At 37.5% G+C, this 19,488-nt stretch overlaps 2 protein-coding genes across 3 annotated transcripts; one reads left to right on the plus strand and one right to left on the minus strand.

Moving 5' to 3' along the window:
* The first annotated feature begins 257 nt into the window (after positions 1-257).
* On the plus strand, positions 258-4,851 carry LOC131781813 (chondroitin sulfate ABC exolyase-like). Its single transcript, XM_059098532.2, has 3 exons — positions 258-342; positions 899-2,925; positions 3,295-4,851. Exons 1-3 carry the CDS (start codon positions 258-260, stop codon positions 4,744-4,746), a joined length of 3,564 nt encoding a protein of 1,187 aa, XP_058954515.2. The 3' UTR covers positions 4,747-4,851.
* Positions 3,759-18,118, minus strand: LOC131781838 (short transient receptor potential channel 5). 2 transcript variants are annotated; one of them, XM_059098553.2, is made up of 16 exons: positions 17,914-18,118; positions 16,287-16,359; positions 15,485-15,595; positions 14,582-14,706; positions 13,632-13,844; positions 12,758-12,986; positions 12,178-12,391; positions 11,359-11,715; positions 10,767-10,793; positions 10,199-10,388; positions 9,587-9,733; positions 8,763-8,871; positions 8,013-8,092; positions 7,366-7,470; positions 5,393-7,163; positions 3,759-4,675 (listed from the first exon to the last, which is right to left on the minus strand). In XM_059098553.2, the coding sequence occupies exons 2-15, from the start codon at positions 16,333-16,335 to the stop codon at positions 7,083-7,085; spliced, it is 2,037 nt and encodes a 678-aa protein (XP_058954536.2). In that variant the 5' UTR covers positions 16,336-16,359; positions 17,914-18,118; the 3' UTR covers positions 3,759-4,675; positions 5,393-7,082. The 2 variants fall into 2 exon arrangements, with proteins under 2 accessions (XP_058954536.2, XP_058954535.2); XM_059098552.2 differs by having other exon boundaries at positions 5,393-6,870; positions 17,914-18,114.
* Positions 18,119-19,488: the final 1,370 nt, after the last annotated feature.

A 19,488-nucleotide genomic window follows, 5' to 3' on the forward strand; every position in this document is an offset into this window, starting at 1 on the left:
TTTTTACCAAACTTCGGGCTTTGCTTATGTGAAAAGCAATTGTTCTGATGACGATAGCTTCCAAGAAGTTAACCTGTCTGTTGTTCCTTTGCTTTTTCCCGGGGTACCCCAAAATTCATAATGCCACACCTACAAACCTTATAAATTCGGTTTCTAAACTTTAGGCAGAAATACATAGTGAACCAACTCATTCTTAACAGGAACCTTTAACGATAGAAAAGTTTTCCCTCGGCTTAAATTTGTTTTCCTTTTCAGTCATGCTTGGAGCAACATCCATAATTCTTGCTCTTTATTGCTCAGCGTTGTTGAGGTTTGACTTTGGAGCCGCTCAGACAACAGGAGGTGATATGTCTCAAGAACTAGCCCTGTAAACTAATAAGTAACTTTGACAAATCGTTAAGAGACCCTTCTGGCAAAATAGCTGATACATATTTATGGAGAAAATACATCTTCCTAGCCTCAATATCATTTGTGGATGTGGAATGAAATATATTTAATTCATGAAACAGAAAAATTTTAATTTTTCGGAAATAATTGACATCTTATTCCGGCATGTAATTCATCCAAGCTACAATCTCCACAATTTTAATCATATAAATTATTTACACTTAACTTGATAAATGGCTTAATGGTCATATGGATGCAAAACGAAAACAACACGAAAACAGAGAAAGAAAGAAGAGGAAATACATAACCAGTCAAAAAACAACCAAAAACAACTAACACACACACAAAAAACTGAACAAATCATAGAAAAACGAAAATAGTTGGCGGTGGTTTTCTGCAAGGCTCACAAAATAATGAATATCGTCAGCAATTCGAAACTGGTTTCTACGATCGCTTTTGCTGGTTTCTCAATACTTAACATTTTTATTTTCACATTTTTTGTTTTCATCAGGCAACCAGTGCGACCAACTATTAGATTTTGAGGACATGAATCAGCTAAACTGCTTCTCAGCTGCTGGAGGCGGTTCACGATCCTTATCTACAGAACAGGCCAAGAGTGGTCAGCGTTCTCTCAAGTGGGTGGGCGCCACAGCTGGTTCGTCGGTGCTAGCTTATACCAGGCCTTCCTCATCTATCATTACAGGAAATAAACTCAAGCGGGGAGGTATGAAGTTGTGGCTATACAAGAAAGAGACTTCCAATGGGAAGATGTTGACTGTTAATCTACGAGACGAAACTCAGAAGACTTCGTTTGGAGCTTTTGATGTCAATCTCGGATTTAAAGGCTGGAGAGCTGTATGGGTGGCATACTCCGAATGTAAATCATCGTCAATCACTACCTTAAGTTCCTACAGGTTGAGTAAAGTCACCTTTTCAGTGAGCCATAAAGATACCATCTATTTTGATTTGATTGACTTTGTGGAACATATGAGCTTCCAAACTCGCGATAAAATAGTTCCTCCAATCAACCAGCAGGGATATGACAAGACTGAAATCAACACCGCTCGGCAATTATATCGTTGGAGTAGAAAGCAGCCTACCAATCTTCCTACAACGGTCGATCCATCTAAAACAGAAGGTCTCAATCATATCGAAAGTCGTCTTCGAAATTTCTACTGCAGTGAAGAAAAAACCAGTTACGATTTCACCGGGTTTCTCGATAAACGCTGGAAGTCACTGACGAAAAGTATTGATAAGGCACACGAGCAATATGATAAACTCATATTTAAAACAGCACCAGGAGGGAAAAGAGTGATTAGTGGCCCTTCACTGTTTTGCTATGGCTGTAAAAAGGGAACAACAAAGTATTCCGCCGCGGATCAAACAAGAAAGTTTAGCTTTGTCATGGCAAATATTATGCTTCCATTGGCGCAGGAGTATTATTTACGGTCCCGCCAGGTTGAGATAGATAGGACAGCGGGCGAGGAATTAAAAAAACTAGGCTCTTCTGCTTCCGCTAAGGTAAAAAAATCTCTTAAACGAATCGCTGGAAAGCACAAACCCAGACAGGACGAGTTCCTTAACTATCTAAAATCCAAAGGAAAGCCTTACACAAAAGCGAAAGTCCGTGAGTCATTAGAATATATAAACAAAGCTCGTCTTCAACGGGTCATAAATTTGTTGGATTTCGTCGAAGACCAAGGTTGGACGGATGGTAGTGCCATTGGCTCCATAAGAGGAGATTTGAACCAGAATGGAGCTGGATACATGCATACCCTTTTCCTTCTCAAGAAGTCTCTTCATGAAAACAATGCAAACAAGACCAGACTTCTAAATTTAGTCAATGCCGCTAAATGGTACAACTACTTTGGAGAGGTGTACCAAAGCACGTACGAGTACAAGGGAACAAACGCCGATAGAATGATTACGACAATGCTTTTTCGTCTTTTGACTGTTTTGATGATGCCTATAGATACCCCTGATGAACAGAAGGCAAGGCAAAGAGACATGGATGCTTTGAAACTATGGATGGAGAATGCTTTAGCGGTCAACAAAGCATTCGGAGGAGTTATCAAGCCGGATTTTACTGGTTTTCATCACATGGGGTTCTATGCATCCGCATATATACCTCAAGCACTGCATACAGCAGCGCAACTGCAGTACTTATTAGAAGGAACTGACTATGCTTTATCAAGCACTGCTAAGCAAAATTTACTCAAGACCCTAAAGACTCTCCGGGTGACAGCTGTAAAATACTCTACACCAAACAGTGTTGGAGGACGCTTTCCTAGCTTTTCAAGGAAAGTCCTGGTCAACATACTTCCTGCATATGCCTATGTGAGCGTTACCCGTCAGTGTTCAAGAACTCAGAATCCATTGCCAAGAGTACATATCCCTGACCTAAACGCGGATGCAACGATGTTTTTACGATTATATCAGCCTTCCGACAAAAAAATATCTAAGTATCTGGGTGGTGGAGGAATTAGGCGAGGAAAATCATATATGAATACATTGGGATCTTTAGATATAATGATCCAAGTAAGTGTATAAATACGTGAATTTTATGCGTTCTATTCTTTACAGTTTAAGACAATATCAGTGCTCGGATTATAATCTAAATAATAACATAGGCGTGTATAACTTAAGCTGGATAAATTGTTTAAAGAGGAAAGCTCGTCACCTTAAAAATATTTTCTCTTTCGTAACACGTTTTAACTCTCATTTAGTAAACCGCGATTCTGTCAGGTTTCTCAAAGATTGCAGATTTTATTTTTCATATCATTTACGGACCTTTTGGAAAGTAATTGTCCTTTACTATCTTCCATTCAACTTTAAATATGTCCCGCGGTTGAAATATCTTTTTTCATTATTGAAATAGTAAAATTGAAACTATATTCCTCATAACAGGCACACAACAAAGCCGTTGAGAAGGGTATGTCTGCAGAATCCTCTCCAAATGGTCATTGGTCTAAGAACTTTGCAGCTCTTTCCGTACATCGTCGCGAAGATTGGGCAGTTACCGTTAAAGGCTTCAACAAATTTGTTTGGGATTTTGAAATGGGTCCTTCAGAAAACCCTAACGGTATCTTCCAAAGTTATGGTCAAATGCTTATAGCTAACAGCGAGGGGTCCCTTTTAGCGCATAATGTAGAAGAGGGGTGGGATTGGACAAGAATTCCTGGTGCCACCACTATGTCCCTGACTCTTGAGGAAACGCGAGTGAAGAAAGCAAGGTATTTCAGTCCAAGATCGTTTGCTGGTGGAGTTACTTTCAAAGGACCAGAAGCCTTGTCAAACGGAGTTTTTGGCATGGACTTTTACCAACCAGATTACCAATTCTCACACAGCTCTTTTCCCAATATAAAGCTTTATTTCAAAAAGTCAGTTTTCTTTTTTCAAAACGTGATTGTCTGCCTAGGCAGTAATATAAGAATAGGAAACGGACAAGGGAAAATTGCCCAGACAACTCTATTTCAAGACAAGGTTCAAAGGGTCGATACCGGAGGTCAGATGAGATCATTCTCAATCAAGGTAGACGGCGTCGTAAAAGATGGTTCATCTACATTTGCAGCAATGGTGCCACCTTTGAATTCACAAGCAGGCTACATACGTCTCCTTGACACCAAAGGTAACAGCTACTATATCCCGGCTTCGAGTGCCTCCAGTCTCAAAGTTCAAATTGCGAATCAAAACTCAAAAACACCAGCAGCTAAGCCATCAAGTGGTCGCTACGCCACAGCTTGGCTTGAGCACAGTCCTTCTAATGACAATTACGAGTACGCTGTTTACGTAAAAACAACATCGTACCCCAAGTCTGCTGAATTCGTTTGGAATTTTCAGGCAAGTAGTCGTAATAAAAAAGTATACAAAGTCTTACAGAAGAACGACGTAGCACACGTGGTCAAGTTTGAAATGTCTACAGTGGATTGGCGGGAGGTGAGTCCACCTCAGTTTGGCTATGTGATATTTTCATCCACGACAACGCTTCCTTCAGACGGCCCAATCAGGTCATCCAACAAACCATGCCTTATCATGGCTAGAGAAGATGGGGAGTTTCTCTATCTTAGCGTCAGCCATCCTGACCTGGCGTTTCCTAATTCTGGCCATCTCAAGACAATGGAAGATATCGGAGTTCGGGAATATTACCATATAGAAAGCCAGGAAATTTCAATCACTGTGGGGCTGAGAAAAAGAGTGCTCAAGACACTTCCGGCGCAACCAATGGTGCATGGATCACCAGCTGAGTACGTGCCAACAGTTCAGGTCAAATCCACCAATCCAACGCGACCTAAAGGCAACAAAATTGTCTTTAGCAATCTTAAGAATGGCTTCAGTGTTGAGGTCAAGCTTAGGAAATAATGAAAAAGCTCTTCTTCTCTCTTGGGCTTATGAGTTGCGAAGAGGTGCATTAATTAGATGTGTAAAAATTAGTGGTACCCTCTCTCGTCGCTCTCGGTTTGAATACTTTACATTTTATCTGTCATGAATTCTTCATTTGATGATGTTTGCCAAAGCAAAATAAAAATCATTGAAGATTGCGTCTGAGGTTTGTTTGTTTTTCACTTTAAGACAAGGTTAGAACACATTTCGGCCCATTTGGGACTAGCGTGGACGGTATCATGAAAGATGGTTCATTGCCATTTGCAGCTATGTTATCATCCTTGAATGGAACTGAGGTCAACTCTGTCTTCCTTTACATGTTTTATATTTCTAAAAATACTGTGCGTGTGGTAGCGATAGTCTGGGAACACCGGTGACAAGTAAAATATTTACATCTAAAATTGGTAAGTTGCGCCAAAGTTTTTTAAGAGGGTTGGGATGGCAAAAGTTATAGTCGATTAACTTGAAAACGTGGTAAAAAAAACAATGAAATCTCCATCTTTGAGCATCAATTTTACTTTCAGAAACGATCTTTCCATGCTGTGTTAAACTAAGAGAGATATTTTTGCCCTCGTTTATTAATAATTTCCAATGAAGGAATAAAATAGCTGAACGTGTAGCTTACCAATTTCTTCAGGAATCGGCGTTTTTCCATTCAACACAGAGCCCATAGGGATAGAAAAAAAACCAATTAGAAAACTAGACATCTTCCTGTGAGCCCTCTCGCTGAAAGAGGTGAACTGATACTCACTCTTTATTTCTATTGGTCGAAAACGCGTCTTATATACAAGGCAATGTCAATTGTAACTAATACCCTATTCACACCAAAGCTTAAACATGTTTAAAAACGAGGTTTAAAATTGTTTTTTTCATAGAAGCTGCTAAAACCGATGGTTGTCTCCTTCATGTTGAGCATACAGAAAACATAAGTGAGTCACTACCTCAGTAAAACCTATGGAAAATTAAGTTTTTCTGAATCTGTTCTCTGTTTCTAATTGTCATATAGATAAAGCCGGTTTAACAAAACACATTTGGGGTTAAAGGCTTATAAAACACTCTCGGCTAAGGACTGTTTGTCACAGGCGAGGGCTACATTTCAACAATTCGTGGAAGGTATAAATCTTCCCATAGTAAAAAAACTGATAAAATTTTAAATGAGTTTACTTGATTATAGGGAGTTTGTAAAAATAACATTCTTAGATAAATAATAATTATTAAACCGAACCTCCGATAGAAACGCAAGGATTTCACATGAGGGAAGGCGGTCGTTCTTAGGGGAAAAATCGATTAAATACTTTTTCATAAGACTAGCATCCAAAATTATTTGGAACAAGTAAAAATTCTATACGAAATTTTACAATGTCAAACTTAACTTAGCAGCTTTTGCATTTCACTCCGATCCGAATCAAAGCAACAATCCAGCATAATCAATCAAGCATAATTTTGAGGCGTAATGTATGCCATCTGTGGAGCAAAAGCGTTTACAGACTTCATTAATCCTCCATTGCCATAGCAAAGTGATAAAAATATTAGGAAAAATAACCGATGTCAAAGCTGATGGCAAGGTGAAAAATTTGATTTTTATACCCATTTGCGCTTAGATTCGAATTTTTCTAATGTCAAGCTCACACACATTTTATGACATATTAAATGAAATTTGACCGACTCCACACAACCCATTTGCCCAAGTAGTAAACCATGGGCAAATCTATCATTAATTATTTTTATAATAAGGTCAGTGCTAATTTTTTATCGTAATTATCTAATTTATATTATGAGTTTGGAGTGATTTTTTATTGTTCTGTGATAAGTCTTTGAAACTGATTTTTTTTAACTAGGTTAATAATTAAGGCGGCTTATTTTAAGAAATCTTGCATTTTGTTTTAAGCTGTCCTCAAATTGATTGAATTGAATTGTTTAATGTAACTAGTTAGGAGTTAGTATTAAAGTTAAAGTTATAGGTCTAGTGGTAAGAAATTGCTGAGTAGGAAATAGTCATCAGAAATGTCGATTGATTCACAAATGACAATCCTGGCCATTGTCCTCTGTAGAGTTTTGCATTTGAGGGGTTCCGATGTTGTCACTCTTTGCTTCTCTCTTTGCCTGATGGGTTAAAAGAAGAGAAAATATATATCAATTTAGCTTATCCATGAAAATTTTTTCCTAATAATTATTGTATTTACTGTTCGATGCACATGACTGATTTGAAACATTGTGCGAGGACCAGGGTACATCTGCAATCACCGTTATTAATGAGGGACCCTTCTGAAGAGCTTGAGCGTCAACATACAATAGGAGCCAAGTAGTTTAATTGGTCAATAAGATTTCAAAGATGGTATTAAGAAAGCCAACAAAGTCACCCATGCCGCCATCTTGTGTTGGCCTTTTCCGTCACTCTGTAGGTTAAACAGCAGAAGGAATAAGAAGTATGTGGTTGTCAACATTTCTATATCCAAAGATTTAGCTATATTTACTTCCTGCAAGAGATTATAAACAGTCTATAATCGCTTGCTTTTTGCACATGGCTAAACATGCATATTAATCCATGTGACACGATATGAGCAGTTTGAAATAGAATACCTACAAACAAAGTCTGACCTGTTCTTTGGTTTGCCCCAGCCTTTCGATAAGTATGTTCAGCTTTTCTTCCATTCTCTCCAGTCTGCTTTTCACGGAGACGACCCGATTTGGCTCTTGACTCCCCTATTATTTCGCACACAAACAATAGAATATTGGATAAGCAAAGGAAGTGTATGGATTCTCAATGCGAAGATAAGCGGTAATGACAGGTAATTCGAAAAGCGTTGGCATATTATGCCTGAATTTGTAAAGAAAAATACAAATTTTCCCATAATATTAGAAGAAGAGCATTTCTCGGAAAAAATTCAGCAGCAAGAACAACAACAATTTCAGTAACGTCAGTCGTTTATATGAAACAATTAATGGCATAAAAAGTATCCATTGGTAACATAGTTCGCCTTTCTGAAGACAACTGAATTCCAAGTGCCTAAGGGACTTTGCGATCTAACATGCAGACCAGAACAAAACAACCAAACAAAACAAATATAAAACAACAAAAACCACAAAAAAAACAAACAAACAAAATATTTCCAATGGGTGAGATAAGAGCAATAAAAAAAGTGCGCGTTCAGGAGCCACCACGTATCTATGAATCAACAATTAGCACACCGACGCACTGAACCTATGCTGCGAAGCCCTTCATAGACTGAAAAAATGGGTCTTACTTGTTCTTTTTCCTCTTGTATTCCAAGTTCTCTTTTCACTCTACTCAGGTTTTCTTCCAAGGTATCCAGTTTACTATCGACTACAACAAGTTGTTTATGTCAGAGGAAGTGCATTAGACGTAACGTAGTAACGCGTCTGGATATACGAGCTGGGTCATTATTACTCTGTTTTGGGACGAGCATGGGGCTGCTGCAGAGGTCATGAACATATTGAAAACTTGAAGACGTACATTCACTAATACGCAGTTGTCTCACTTAGCAATGAAAACAAACAATGAGAAGCGAAGATGAGAAGTATGTTTTTTTTTTTATCCTACCCAGTCAGATGGCATTTGGCTGAACGTTGTAACGCCCTAATTGGGCGATGAAAATATTTCGTCAGTGGATTTCGAGTCATTGATTAACTTATTTTTATTTATTTGGTTTTTTCCCGAGAGACAGGAAATGATAGAAAAGCTAGTTTGATTAAAGAAGATTTAATTGTTTGTTTCACAATATATACAATTGATAGCCTGACTCTACATCGTGAGGCAAACGATTAAACTTCATATATATATATATGTATCTCCTCCGTGGACGATAACATCTTTTATAAATCTGAGCTAGAACTATATATGAAAAAACAAATTCATCTGTACGTAATTGTTCAACAGATTTAGAAGATCTTCGTAAGTTCGCCCATTTTCTCGTATGAATCTTATAAACTTTTTCTGCACAATAATCATAAAGAGTTATTTATGAAAGCGTTACCTGTTGAAGGAAACGATCCTTTATATTTCTCTTTATAGCGGTTTTTTATTATAGGAAAGAACACGCTCTTCAAGAAATCTTTGTACTCCTTTTTCCTCCTTTTCTTTTTCTTTATAAGCAAAAACAAGAACAGCAAACAACTGGTGTTAGTCTTAAGAACAATAGGCGAGACTAATTTTGGCAAAAAGCAAAAAATGGAATATATATAAACAAACGGTGCAACAGCGACCGCTCACAAATTATTAAACAAACAGAAAAAGAAACAAACAAAAGAAACAAAGCCAGAGCAAACAAGCACAACATAAATTCCAAAAACATGCAAACAAACAAGCGAAGCGGAATCAATCAGAAAGAAGCAACAACAGCATCACATGTCGATAAGCTTTTTGCACTGGATAAAGGATACATGAATTTTATCTGGGCGCAGCAAGCATAATTTGAGGACTAAAATAGGTATAGGTAACAACATGATTTCGAGTGCAATTTGATGTCAATAAGCAGAAGTACATTCTTATAGCAAGTGCTTGCCCACGAGTGTTTATCACACTAGATTTTAAGATAAATCATATTATTACTTGTAAATAATGTACATGAAAAGCATCACAGAAACTCGAGACAAACGAAATTTTGAAAGAGTGCGCGCGCTATTTGTAACTTACACTCGTGTTACAACTTTGCACTCGTGTTTCATAAAAAATGCCACCGTTTTCAGCCAATCAGACGCGTGCGATTTTTCCATGTACATCATTAATACACTAAAATAATGATGATTGTGGCTAATCTTAATTGGCAAGCTCTTTTCCGATCTGATACTGGTTTAGTACCTCCTCTCCGGTATCTTCGTGAAGTCCCCAATACAAGTACACTATTGGCAAAGTAAGTATGTTGAATGGTACAACAACCACGTGCATTCGTCTATACTGCTCCTCCATAACAGAGCGTGAGAATTTCCATTCTATTTCCCAGCAGTTCTGAACAGTGAGGATACAAAAGCAATGCTGCATGAAAGCTGATCATTACTATATCATCAAGAAAAAACTTCGGATAGATCTTTTTTTTGTATAGTTGAGTCATAAAACAAATTGTTTGTGTCAGAGGAAGTGCATTAGAAGTAACGTAATATCGCGTTTGGGTATACGAGCTGAATCATTATTACGCTGTTTCGAGACGAGCATGAGGTTGCTGCAAAGGTCATGAGCATGTTGAAAACTTGAACACGTACATTAACAAATACGCAGTTGTCTCACTTAGCGATGAAAACGAACAATAAGAAGCAAAGATAACAAGTATGCCTCTTCATTTGAATGATTCCAAATGAAACTTAAACTTAAATCCAGCGGCGCGAAAAACAAGCGTAAAATCATAGTGACAGAGATATATAATAATATTTTTCTTTTCTGATCATATATATAATTGCTTGACTGATTAAAACAAACCTTGTACTTATCATATGTCGCTGTCAATAAGGCTACTAGGATATTAACCAACATGATGACTGATAGCACCAAAAAACACAAGAACAGGAGAACAACGATGATCGTAGTCGTACTAGTTTGAGATTCCATCTCCTCGAAATGGGTCATTCCAAAAACAGACCAGACAAGATGTATTGCAGACTTTAATAAACTGAAAGTAACGGAAGGAGATGCTTGTGAGTGTAGTATGCCGTTAAAAAAAGCCATGAAATGAACATCATTGTACTAAAAAGTGTATGTGTTTCTTAACTAACTTGTTACCCTACTAGCAGATTTTGGGCAAATGCACTGCTGAAATGTATACTCTTCTCGAAAACGAGCCAAATTTTAGGCAGGTTAGGTAATTTTTCGTTCCTAGGTTAATTCATCAGTTTTGGAATTGTTAAAGGTATTGACAAATAGAGCAATTTTACGTTCCATTCAAGGAAATGAAATAAATTACGTTTTGGCCAGTTGATGAGAGGATATAAAATTCTGATTCTTCATTCTCGACCTTGTTTGAGCTTTAAGTAAAAGGGAAATGACCTACCAGTTGAAATTTCCTGGAACACAATACCTGGGAAAGAAGAAAGGAAAAATCCCTTTGTTTATATTGATAAGGTAAAATGGTCGAAAAAAAAATAGAATGTTAGTATGGGATGGAAACAGCAAGAGATAACTTGAGTAGAAGACTATCATCAACGATGCCTATTTATGTGTACCCCTGACCTGAACACCACTTCTAGCGATGATCCAAAAAGTCGATCTAATTTTTCAAGCTAGACTGGTCCAATATCATGTCCATAGGCAAAGGGGTCCTTTCTCAGAATAAGGAGAGGGATAAATTGCTCTCTTTATAAAACTTTGTCAGAGTCTACTCATAATGTGTTGGCCGTAAGTATTTTAAGAGTGAAATGTTGAACGAGCTAGCTCTCAGAAAATATTATTATATTATTAAAATATTATAGAGCTTTCATCCTTGAATGACAATTCTCGCTTTAAAGATGGAAGATGGATTGCAAAATGATTTGAAATGTTTGCTCTGTTGTTGCCATCTCCTTCCTACACCATTTTTTTTTACATAGTGACAAATAAACAGTTAAAAACAAAAAGGCACAGAAGCAGGTAAGTAAGCGGCTTACTCTGTATAATTTGATTTGCTGTCCTGTGGAATCATGTACGACTTTTCAGCGGTGTAACACTTCGTGATGGCCATTGAAAACGCCACAATCACGAAAGCAAACTGAATGAGTATAATCAGCAAGTCTCTTAACATTTGAAACAACGCCAGCTGAAGTGGACCGACAACTGAACTGAGCTCTAAGATACTGGAAAATCGTAAAGTAAGGAACAGCGTGTTGAACCCATAGGAGTAATTGGCGATTTCTAACCAGCGATTGTGAAAGGCATCGCCACCGATAATGAAAGTTGCTATTCGGCAAACGAGAATGACCACATAGATAAAAACGATCCCCATATCTAAGTAGTTCCACATGTCTCTAGAATGGAAAGAAAATAAACTGTTATTTAAAAAGTTTCGTCTCGATATTTTGAATCGTCTATTGTGATATGCAAATTAAGCGTCGATAAGAGCTGTTACCAAAGAAGGTAGGTTTTTAAAGCGTTTAATTGTTGTCGATCTCACACTAAATTTGGAATTGCTAAAGAAAAGCAAACACCAGACAAAGAAAACTGCAACAACTCCTACTATGCAAGAATCTCGATTTGCTACACATGTGATACAATTGCAACTTCCGATTACTCTCACAATCAGGGATTTCTGAAAGAAATGGAAATCATGTTCAGGTGTTCCCAAATTATCCCGAAAAATTTCCTGGGAAATATACATTGAGAAACAGAGCTAACAATAATTATATTTATTTTTTAATAGAGATACTGTACTTAAAAACTCAGGTGATCTAATAAGCTCTCTCGCCCTCTGAACGTCAAGGGTCTACTACCTGAAGTAAACTTTTTCCGCCGATGTTTTATACTGATGGATCTCACTGACAACAAATCCAACGAAGAAGAACAACACCAAGGCCTCCTCAATGGTCGGAGCAACAGACGAACCATTTATGGATAACCAGAAATGCAGCACAATGAAAATCAGTTGCATAAACTGTGTCTTAACGAAAATGACGCAGGGAGTATCCGAGTACCATCGATAAGTTTCTGTAAAAAAAACGGGATTAAGAATGGTGAGTTGAATGATGATTGTTATGTCAAATTATGCCTTGTCATAGTTTAGACAGTTCAATTGTGGAGACAAAAAACAACTCTGATACATTTTAAAGAACCAATCTTTGCTTTTACTGAGATAAATGACATTTGACGGTGTCATAAGGTCCCTTACTTAAAATCCGAGATAATGCAAACCTTATGATAACGTAGGCAAAATCGATAATTTATGCCCCTATGGAGAGAGATGCGTACCTCAGAACTGAGAAAATGTTGGGCGGTTACATGAATAACAACCAGTTATTTGAATCATTCTTTTAGACGTGTCTCATTTTATAATTTACCTTATTTTATATTTACCTAAGATCCTTGTGCAAAGCGATTTCGATTTCTCTCCTTCTGCTTTTTGTGGCTGGTTCTGTAGGAATGCACATGCGATTAAGGGAAGCAATAGGGGCGTCAAAATTGTATCCAGCATCATGATCAATAATAGAACACAGCGGTGCAGCTTTCCAAATTGGAAATCCTCCGATAAGCCATATTTCCATCGTTTTTCTACTCTTTTGAACACAAATGGATGTGATAAGAACTGAGGAAATAACGTGATAGGAAGAAAATAAAAACTTTTGTCAATAATGAATTACTTTAACTAATAACCATACTCTATACTCCTCCTTCTTATAACTTTTCTAACTCACTTACGAAGGCGACGCTTCAAGTATCGCAACTATTCAATTAACCTGAATTTGGTACTGCTCGAAATATCCACAAATCCTCTCGTCTATAACCTTTTTTCAGGCTATATGTTATAGAAATCTAGTGTAAAATATCATGCATTGAAGTTGTTTGAACTTGGAAAATGAAATCGAATAGCGTTCCAGAGGTTGGAATCAGTGGTCAACCAATTTTAGTTACACTTGATGCAAAAGTTAGCCTTGATGAAATATTCCTCAAATGACAATAAAATATGTCATGCTTTAATTTGGAGGGGTTATGGCCTTGCATATAAACAGCCAAATGATTGATGGTTTGGAATGAGTGTGTTCATGGTGGGTCCACATTTGAACCAAATTTGCACTGCCATTCATCAAAATCGGTTGCCAAAGTTCACAATCTCTGGGATACGTATGCTTCTTTCATGAGAATGAGCCTGAGGTTCTAAGTTCAATAGCAACCGAAAGACTTTAAGATTTGTGTTTCCAATTTTTTTCCGGGAGATACACCATAAAAGTACTTTTTTCTGTTGTTCAGCAATTGCCTTATCCGTCATGTCACTGAACAGAGAACCATATCGATCCATATCTTCATCATTGATGCGCATGTCTTCTTTCCTCTCTACTTGGTCCAAGAAATCGAATGCAAAGTCCTGGACATTATCAGCTAGGTTCTCCAAGGATTTTGTGTTCTCTGTGGTTGTTTCAGCCAGATGAAGTAGTTTTGCATGAACCTAATATTTATATTGAGACAGAGAATAAGCGAAAACTAAAATAAAAACATGATACCTGTATGAGTTAACGAATGAGGACATGAGAAAGAGGAAACAAACAAGCAAACGATCGGAAGTACAGACAAAAGATTGATGGAGTGGATGAATGCATGAATAGATCTAGGAATTAAGACCCTATTCAGCCAAGGTAACTTTTATCGAAAACACAAAAAAAGATTAGAGTTCAAAATCGGAAGCTGTGTCTGAAATCTAACAATCGTGTCCAAAATCGGACTCTAAAGTCTAAAATCGGACGGTTGTATCTAAAGTCGGACCCTGGTATCCTAAAGAGGACGCCAGAGGTAAAAATCGGACACCAGTGTCTAAAATTGCATTTTAGTGTCCAAAATCTGAGACTGCTGTCTGAAAATCTGACACTCCTTTTAATAAAACGGACACTAACTTCTAAAATAGGGCAGTATTGCTTTAAATCTGACGGTAGTGTCCAAAATTGGACACATGTTTAAAATTGGACACACGTTTCTCTAAAAGAACTGTAATGTCATAAAGCGGACTTCGGGTCTAAAATTGGACACAAGTGTCTAAATTTGGATGGTAGTGTCCAAAGTCGGACACCGGTTGTTTTATAACAGTGGGCTGATTTAGGTATCCAGTGGTCTGGTTTACTTCCCTCTCAACAAAATTGTGATTTATGGCTATCAAAAGATCGAACCTTTCTTTCAATTTAGTAAGCTTACCTTAAATGCGTTTTTGATGGGGTCTTCCGCGTCGCAGAGAGCATTAACTGTAACTACTTTCTTTATATTCTCCCATGACATGTGATCTCCTTTAGCACTCAAAAAATATTTCAGGTTGAAGGTATCTAAATCAAATGGTGAAGAGCGTTATCTCAAAGGTACATGCCTTAGCTCTTCGAAAATATGATGGCACTTCCTGACAAAGGGGAAGTTGCAATATAAAAAAGATTAAGAACGAATAGGGAGACGTAAACTTTAAAGGATAACAGATTTTCATTAGGGGAAAAATTCTTCTAATGGCCAACGGAAGGTCTTCAGAATCTTAGAAACTATACCGAGGGTCAGAGATAACTCTGACAGATTTTTTTGTGAAGTCAATGCTCAGTGGTTTCCTTCGACCATAAGGTGTTTCAGTGATGGAAAAATCTAGATATTGTTGGATTGTAAACAGCGCCGGAATGTCTTTCAGGTAAAGGGTTCAGTTTCTCCATTATTAAAAACAAGGCTTTCTTTTAACCAAAATGTCATCCAAGAGCTATTCATAAGTAGTCACTTGCCTATTGTTGAGAAAAATTCCAAGTCATTGGAAAAATACCATTCCTCAGGGAATGTCAGTTTCGGTGGGGGAAGTCCTTACTTTGCGATTTGTATTATATGATGCATGATTTATAAACAACGGAGCGGAAATACGACCAAAACACATTTCCTTCTGATTTGTAGAGTTTCACCCGTATTAAGATAAAACAGAAGAAAAAATGAATCAAAAAGAAAGAGAATAAATAAAATCCCTCTGAAGATTCTGGTACAAAACTCACGGTGTGATACAATCAACTTGGCTGTGGTTCTAATTTTGCTTAAGCTTTGAGGTAAATAAAGGATGCTTGAGTAATTAAATATAGTTACCTGTGTCGTAATGGACTGGTGAGTTTCTTTCTTCTTGCGGACCGAAACGAATTTCTCCGCTTGTCCCTGCGTTACTAGGACTGTCCTTGCGTCCCATCTTATCCCTTATCCCTGTGTTGTATGAAGGTACATCGTATACATATGAGAATGAAAGTTTGAGACCATCCTTACGTTATCTCTTTTATTAAGTATCCGGTTCCGTGAGCCATCTTTACATCAAGAGATGAACGGTTAATGGTTGGAGCTCAGGAGAAGCAACTGATTGTTGAGGCTAATCGCATGGATGAGAGTAGTCCGAAGGAAGCTGTTTTAGGAGACATTAACAGACGATTAACCCGATGCTTGAGGCATTTGGTTGTGAAAGTTCTTATGCACCAATACAAATAAATTAATGCAACATGGCGGTTCAGATGGCACTTGTTAGTCCCTTTTTTGCTGCCCTTTCCTGCTGATGGTTTTGCAGGTACAGCTCTACTTACGGTTGTTCCCGATTCAAGAATGGTTCTTACTTCCATATGAATCCCAATTGAGTGTCAATATGGGGTAAGGCGAACGTAGGTATATGCCAGCCAGAACTACCCTAACCTGGCATTTATTACTAATAATCAAGAATTTATCAACTGGATTACGCTTCCAATCTTTTTAAATAATTTCTAACATCTCTAACCACGAACACTCTCCTCGGTTGATCTCTGACTTTATATTTGTAAAGGAGGGAAGTAAGAAAAGAAACGTTATTGAATATTTATCACTATTTCGATTCCTGTATCTAATTCTTCAAACAGTAAATTGAATCACTGACATTGGAATCTCCCATCCACAAAGCTCTGCCCTTCTGATGCGCTTTCCATGTTGCTATGTGACGTATTCTTTTACTGCAATCAAAAAAGAAAAAAAATGTATTAGCTTTGGTTTGGAGGAAATACAAGACACGAGCTTTAAAAGGATTTCAACAACTTCCGTAGAACTATAATTTGCTATTCTGCTCGCAAAAAACAACAACACAAACAAATGCTGGGACAACGTTGGAAGCACCCACTGCATAGGTCCAAGCGTAAGATGTGGAGTTGCGCGAAAGGCTCATCTCTTAAAGCCTCGTTACTAATATGAACATTACGCTTCTAGCATCTTTAGAAACTGTAGTGACCAAAAAAATTCAGTATCTTGATAGCGACTTCCCCTTAGATTGGCGAAGTCTTTACTTCAACAATAAATGCTGCAACTTTTCCCTTCTTCGGCTTAAATTATGGGGAAAAAAGGAAAAGGAGCAAACATTGTGATTGGGAATGAGGATGAAGATAACATTGTGCGAAGGCTCAATAACCGCACCTCTAACAAGGAACTACGAAAGGCTCTGTGTGTTGTTTGCCAGAATGGCTGGAAGAGCTTGGCGTGACACACAAAAAATAAACTTATTGTTTTAAAAGTCAGTATTAAAAAACATTTTTTAGACAAATTTAGTCAATTACAGCTTAGCTTTGGGTGGTAACGAACCTTAAAATTCGAAATTAATTACTGTCATCAGCATTATAATTTAAGTCTTTGGAAGTAGAAACTGGTGGCAACTGGTGGTGCCTCATCACTCGCAACACAACGTAACGGAAAATGAAGTGAAATATTTCATTTAATTGTATTTTTGTTTCGTTCTTACTTTCTTTTTATTTTATTTCATTCTTTCCATCCACTCAGTTCCAATAGAAAGCACTATAGATATAAACAGCATCATAACAGGAAGACGATACCAGCGGAGTAATGAACCTTAAAATCCGAAATTAATTACTGCCATTAGCGCCATAATTAAAGACTTTGGAACCAGAAGGTGGTGGTGACAATAATGTAATGAGACTTAAAGTACGGAATTAATTAACTGCCATCAGCACTATAATTTATTAGAACCAGAGACTGATGGCAAATTAAATCTACCGTTTGTATCTAATTTTTGAACATAACTGTAGCTTTGGCTGTTGTAAAAAATATAAAAGGTGCCATGTTATAGTCATGTGTAAAAAAATGACGCAATTCCATCATGAAGCAGGATTTAAGAAACTTGTAAAGTAGGAGCTGGCTGTTTTTATGTATCTACTACTTCATTGCTTTGCCAGTAACCCGCCTAAGTTAGATATAAAATAGGCACTTGAAAATGTCGTTTGTGAGATGCAGTGGCTGTGCTAAGTGTTTTTCTCTCAATTCCTGTCGATGCATGCCACAAGAAGTGAACATCATTGAATATTACAAATGAGTGTTTTCTTATCCCGTCTGACAATTCAGGTACAGTTATTGAGGTAAACTAGGAGTAAATGATCAGTGTCTTAGACGAGAAAAGCATTCACTAGCCAAAATCATCCGCTTCTTATAAGCTTTAGATCGATAAGCGCTTTTCACAGCACTCGACGACGCTCCTTTTCTTAGACGAGTAAATTTGTACTCACCACTTAGCGCTGCAAGTTTTTTTCCTTCTTCTAAAAGATGGTGAAAAACAAAACAGATGATCGGACAAAAACCTTGTTTAAGAGAACGCTCAGCCTACACACTTGCTTCTGAACTCATCTCTAATGACGAAGTTTTGAAAGTTCCATGTTTAAATTGAAGTAGAGACAACAACAATACAGCGTTGACGCTTGACCGAGCAAAGGACTTCGGCGGAAGTGACGTCGTTGCTTCACATAATAAGGTAGAAACGACCACCGCAATTATCTAAAATAGAGTTCCAATACAAGACACAATTTATTTTCGACAGGAAGATCATACCAAAGAATAACAGAAATGGAATGGATGAAATACAAGAAAAAAAGGAGTATCGTATCAAACACACGTTTACATTCATCGAATGCTGCAGCAGACCACGGCTGGAAATCACGTTTCCTAAGAAAGACGAATCAGCAACCGTTACAAGTGCACTCATAACATCTTCCTGAGGCGAATTGTTTTGAAAGTGACAAGCGCTGTCGAAAGAAGGCGAGACACAAAGCATATAAAAGTATATGTAAACCATGCACTCTTTCTTTCTTGCTTGCTTTCTTCGTGTTTTTGCTAACCTCTCTCCAATAACATGGAAAATGATTGAATAAACGTTGGAGATATAAGCAGTGTCATAACAGGAAGACGATGCCATAGAAGCAGTAAACCATAAAGTCCGGAAACATATTGATAAATCTACGTCAATTGATGGTAATCAAGCGAGTAATATACATGAAAAAATTAATCAGTTCTGACTGACTAAGATAAATGCAGTGTTTAGATAATTCAGTGCAGAAGAAGGTTAATTCAGTGCAAAGAAGTAACAAAATAGACATTTTGATTGGTCAATAATCAAAGAAACTCACAGATAGCCATTCAAGTGCGAGCCTTGGATGTCGCAAGATTTGGACACGCTGAAAATTTGCGAGCGAAACAATGGCCGGCGTTTTAAGTAGGTTTTCTTTTGCCACCTCAGTAACAATACAGCAGCTAAAAAAACAGCTGTAACAACGAAAACACTGTAAAAAAGCACTGCATTTTGGTTGTCGGTTTGGAAAAAGTGGTGTTCAAGGAAGGGAATTGCCAAGGAAATCGAAAATTACGAGCCGACCAGCTGAACACTGTACTCGAGCGATTCTAAGCCGAAATTAAAAACAAACATGGTTAAACCTCACAAACGACGATTCCATTTCATCGAAAGTGATTCGGACACAGACTGAACAATTCCTTGAACTGTTCAGCCGGAATTTGAACTTTTTTGCGTCTTAAAGATGTAAAAATATCATTGCATATTACTGTTTTGATCGTACGCGGTTGTTTTGACCGAACGCACAAAGTCACTTGCAGGGTTTGAATAAATTATTTTTGCACTTGATGCGCGCACTTTGCGTCTGCATAATTATGATAAGCTATCTCGTATTTTTTCATGTATATTATTAATAGGTAATCACACGATTTTTCTTTTTTCGCAATTCGGAATAAATAAGCACTTGTTAATTTTTTCAAAGACCACCCTTCGAAAAAAATTTGCTCGTGCATATTTATTC

Source organism: Pocillopora verrucosa, chromosome 7, assembly GCF_036669915.1.
Source record: "Pocillopora verrucosa isolate sample1 chromosome 7, ASM3666991v2, whole genome shotgun sequence".
Taxonomy (NCBI): domain Eukaryota; kingdom Metazoa; phylum Cnidaria; class Anthozoa; order Scleractinia; family Pocilloporidae; genus Pocillopora; species Pocillopora verrucosa.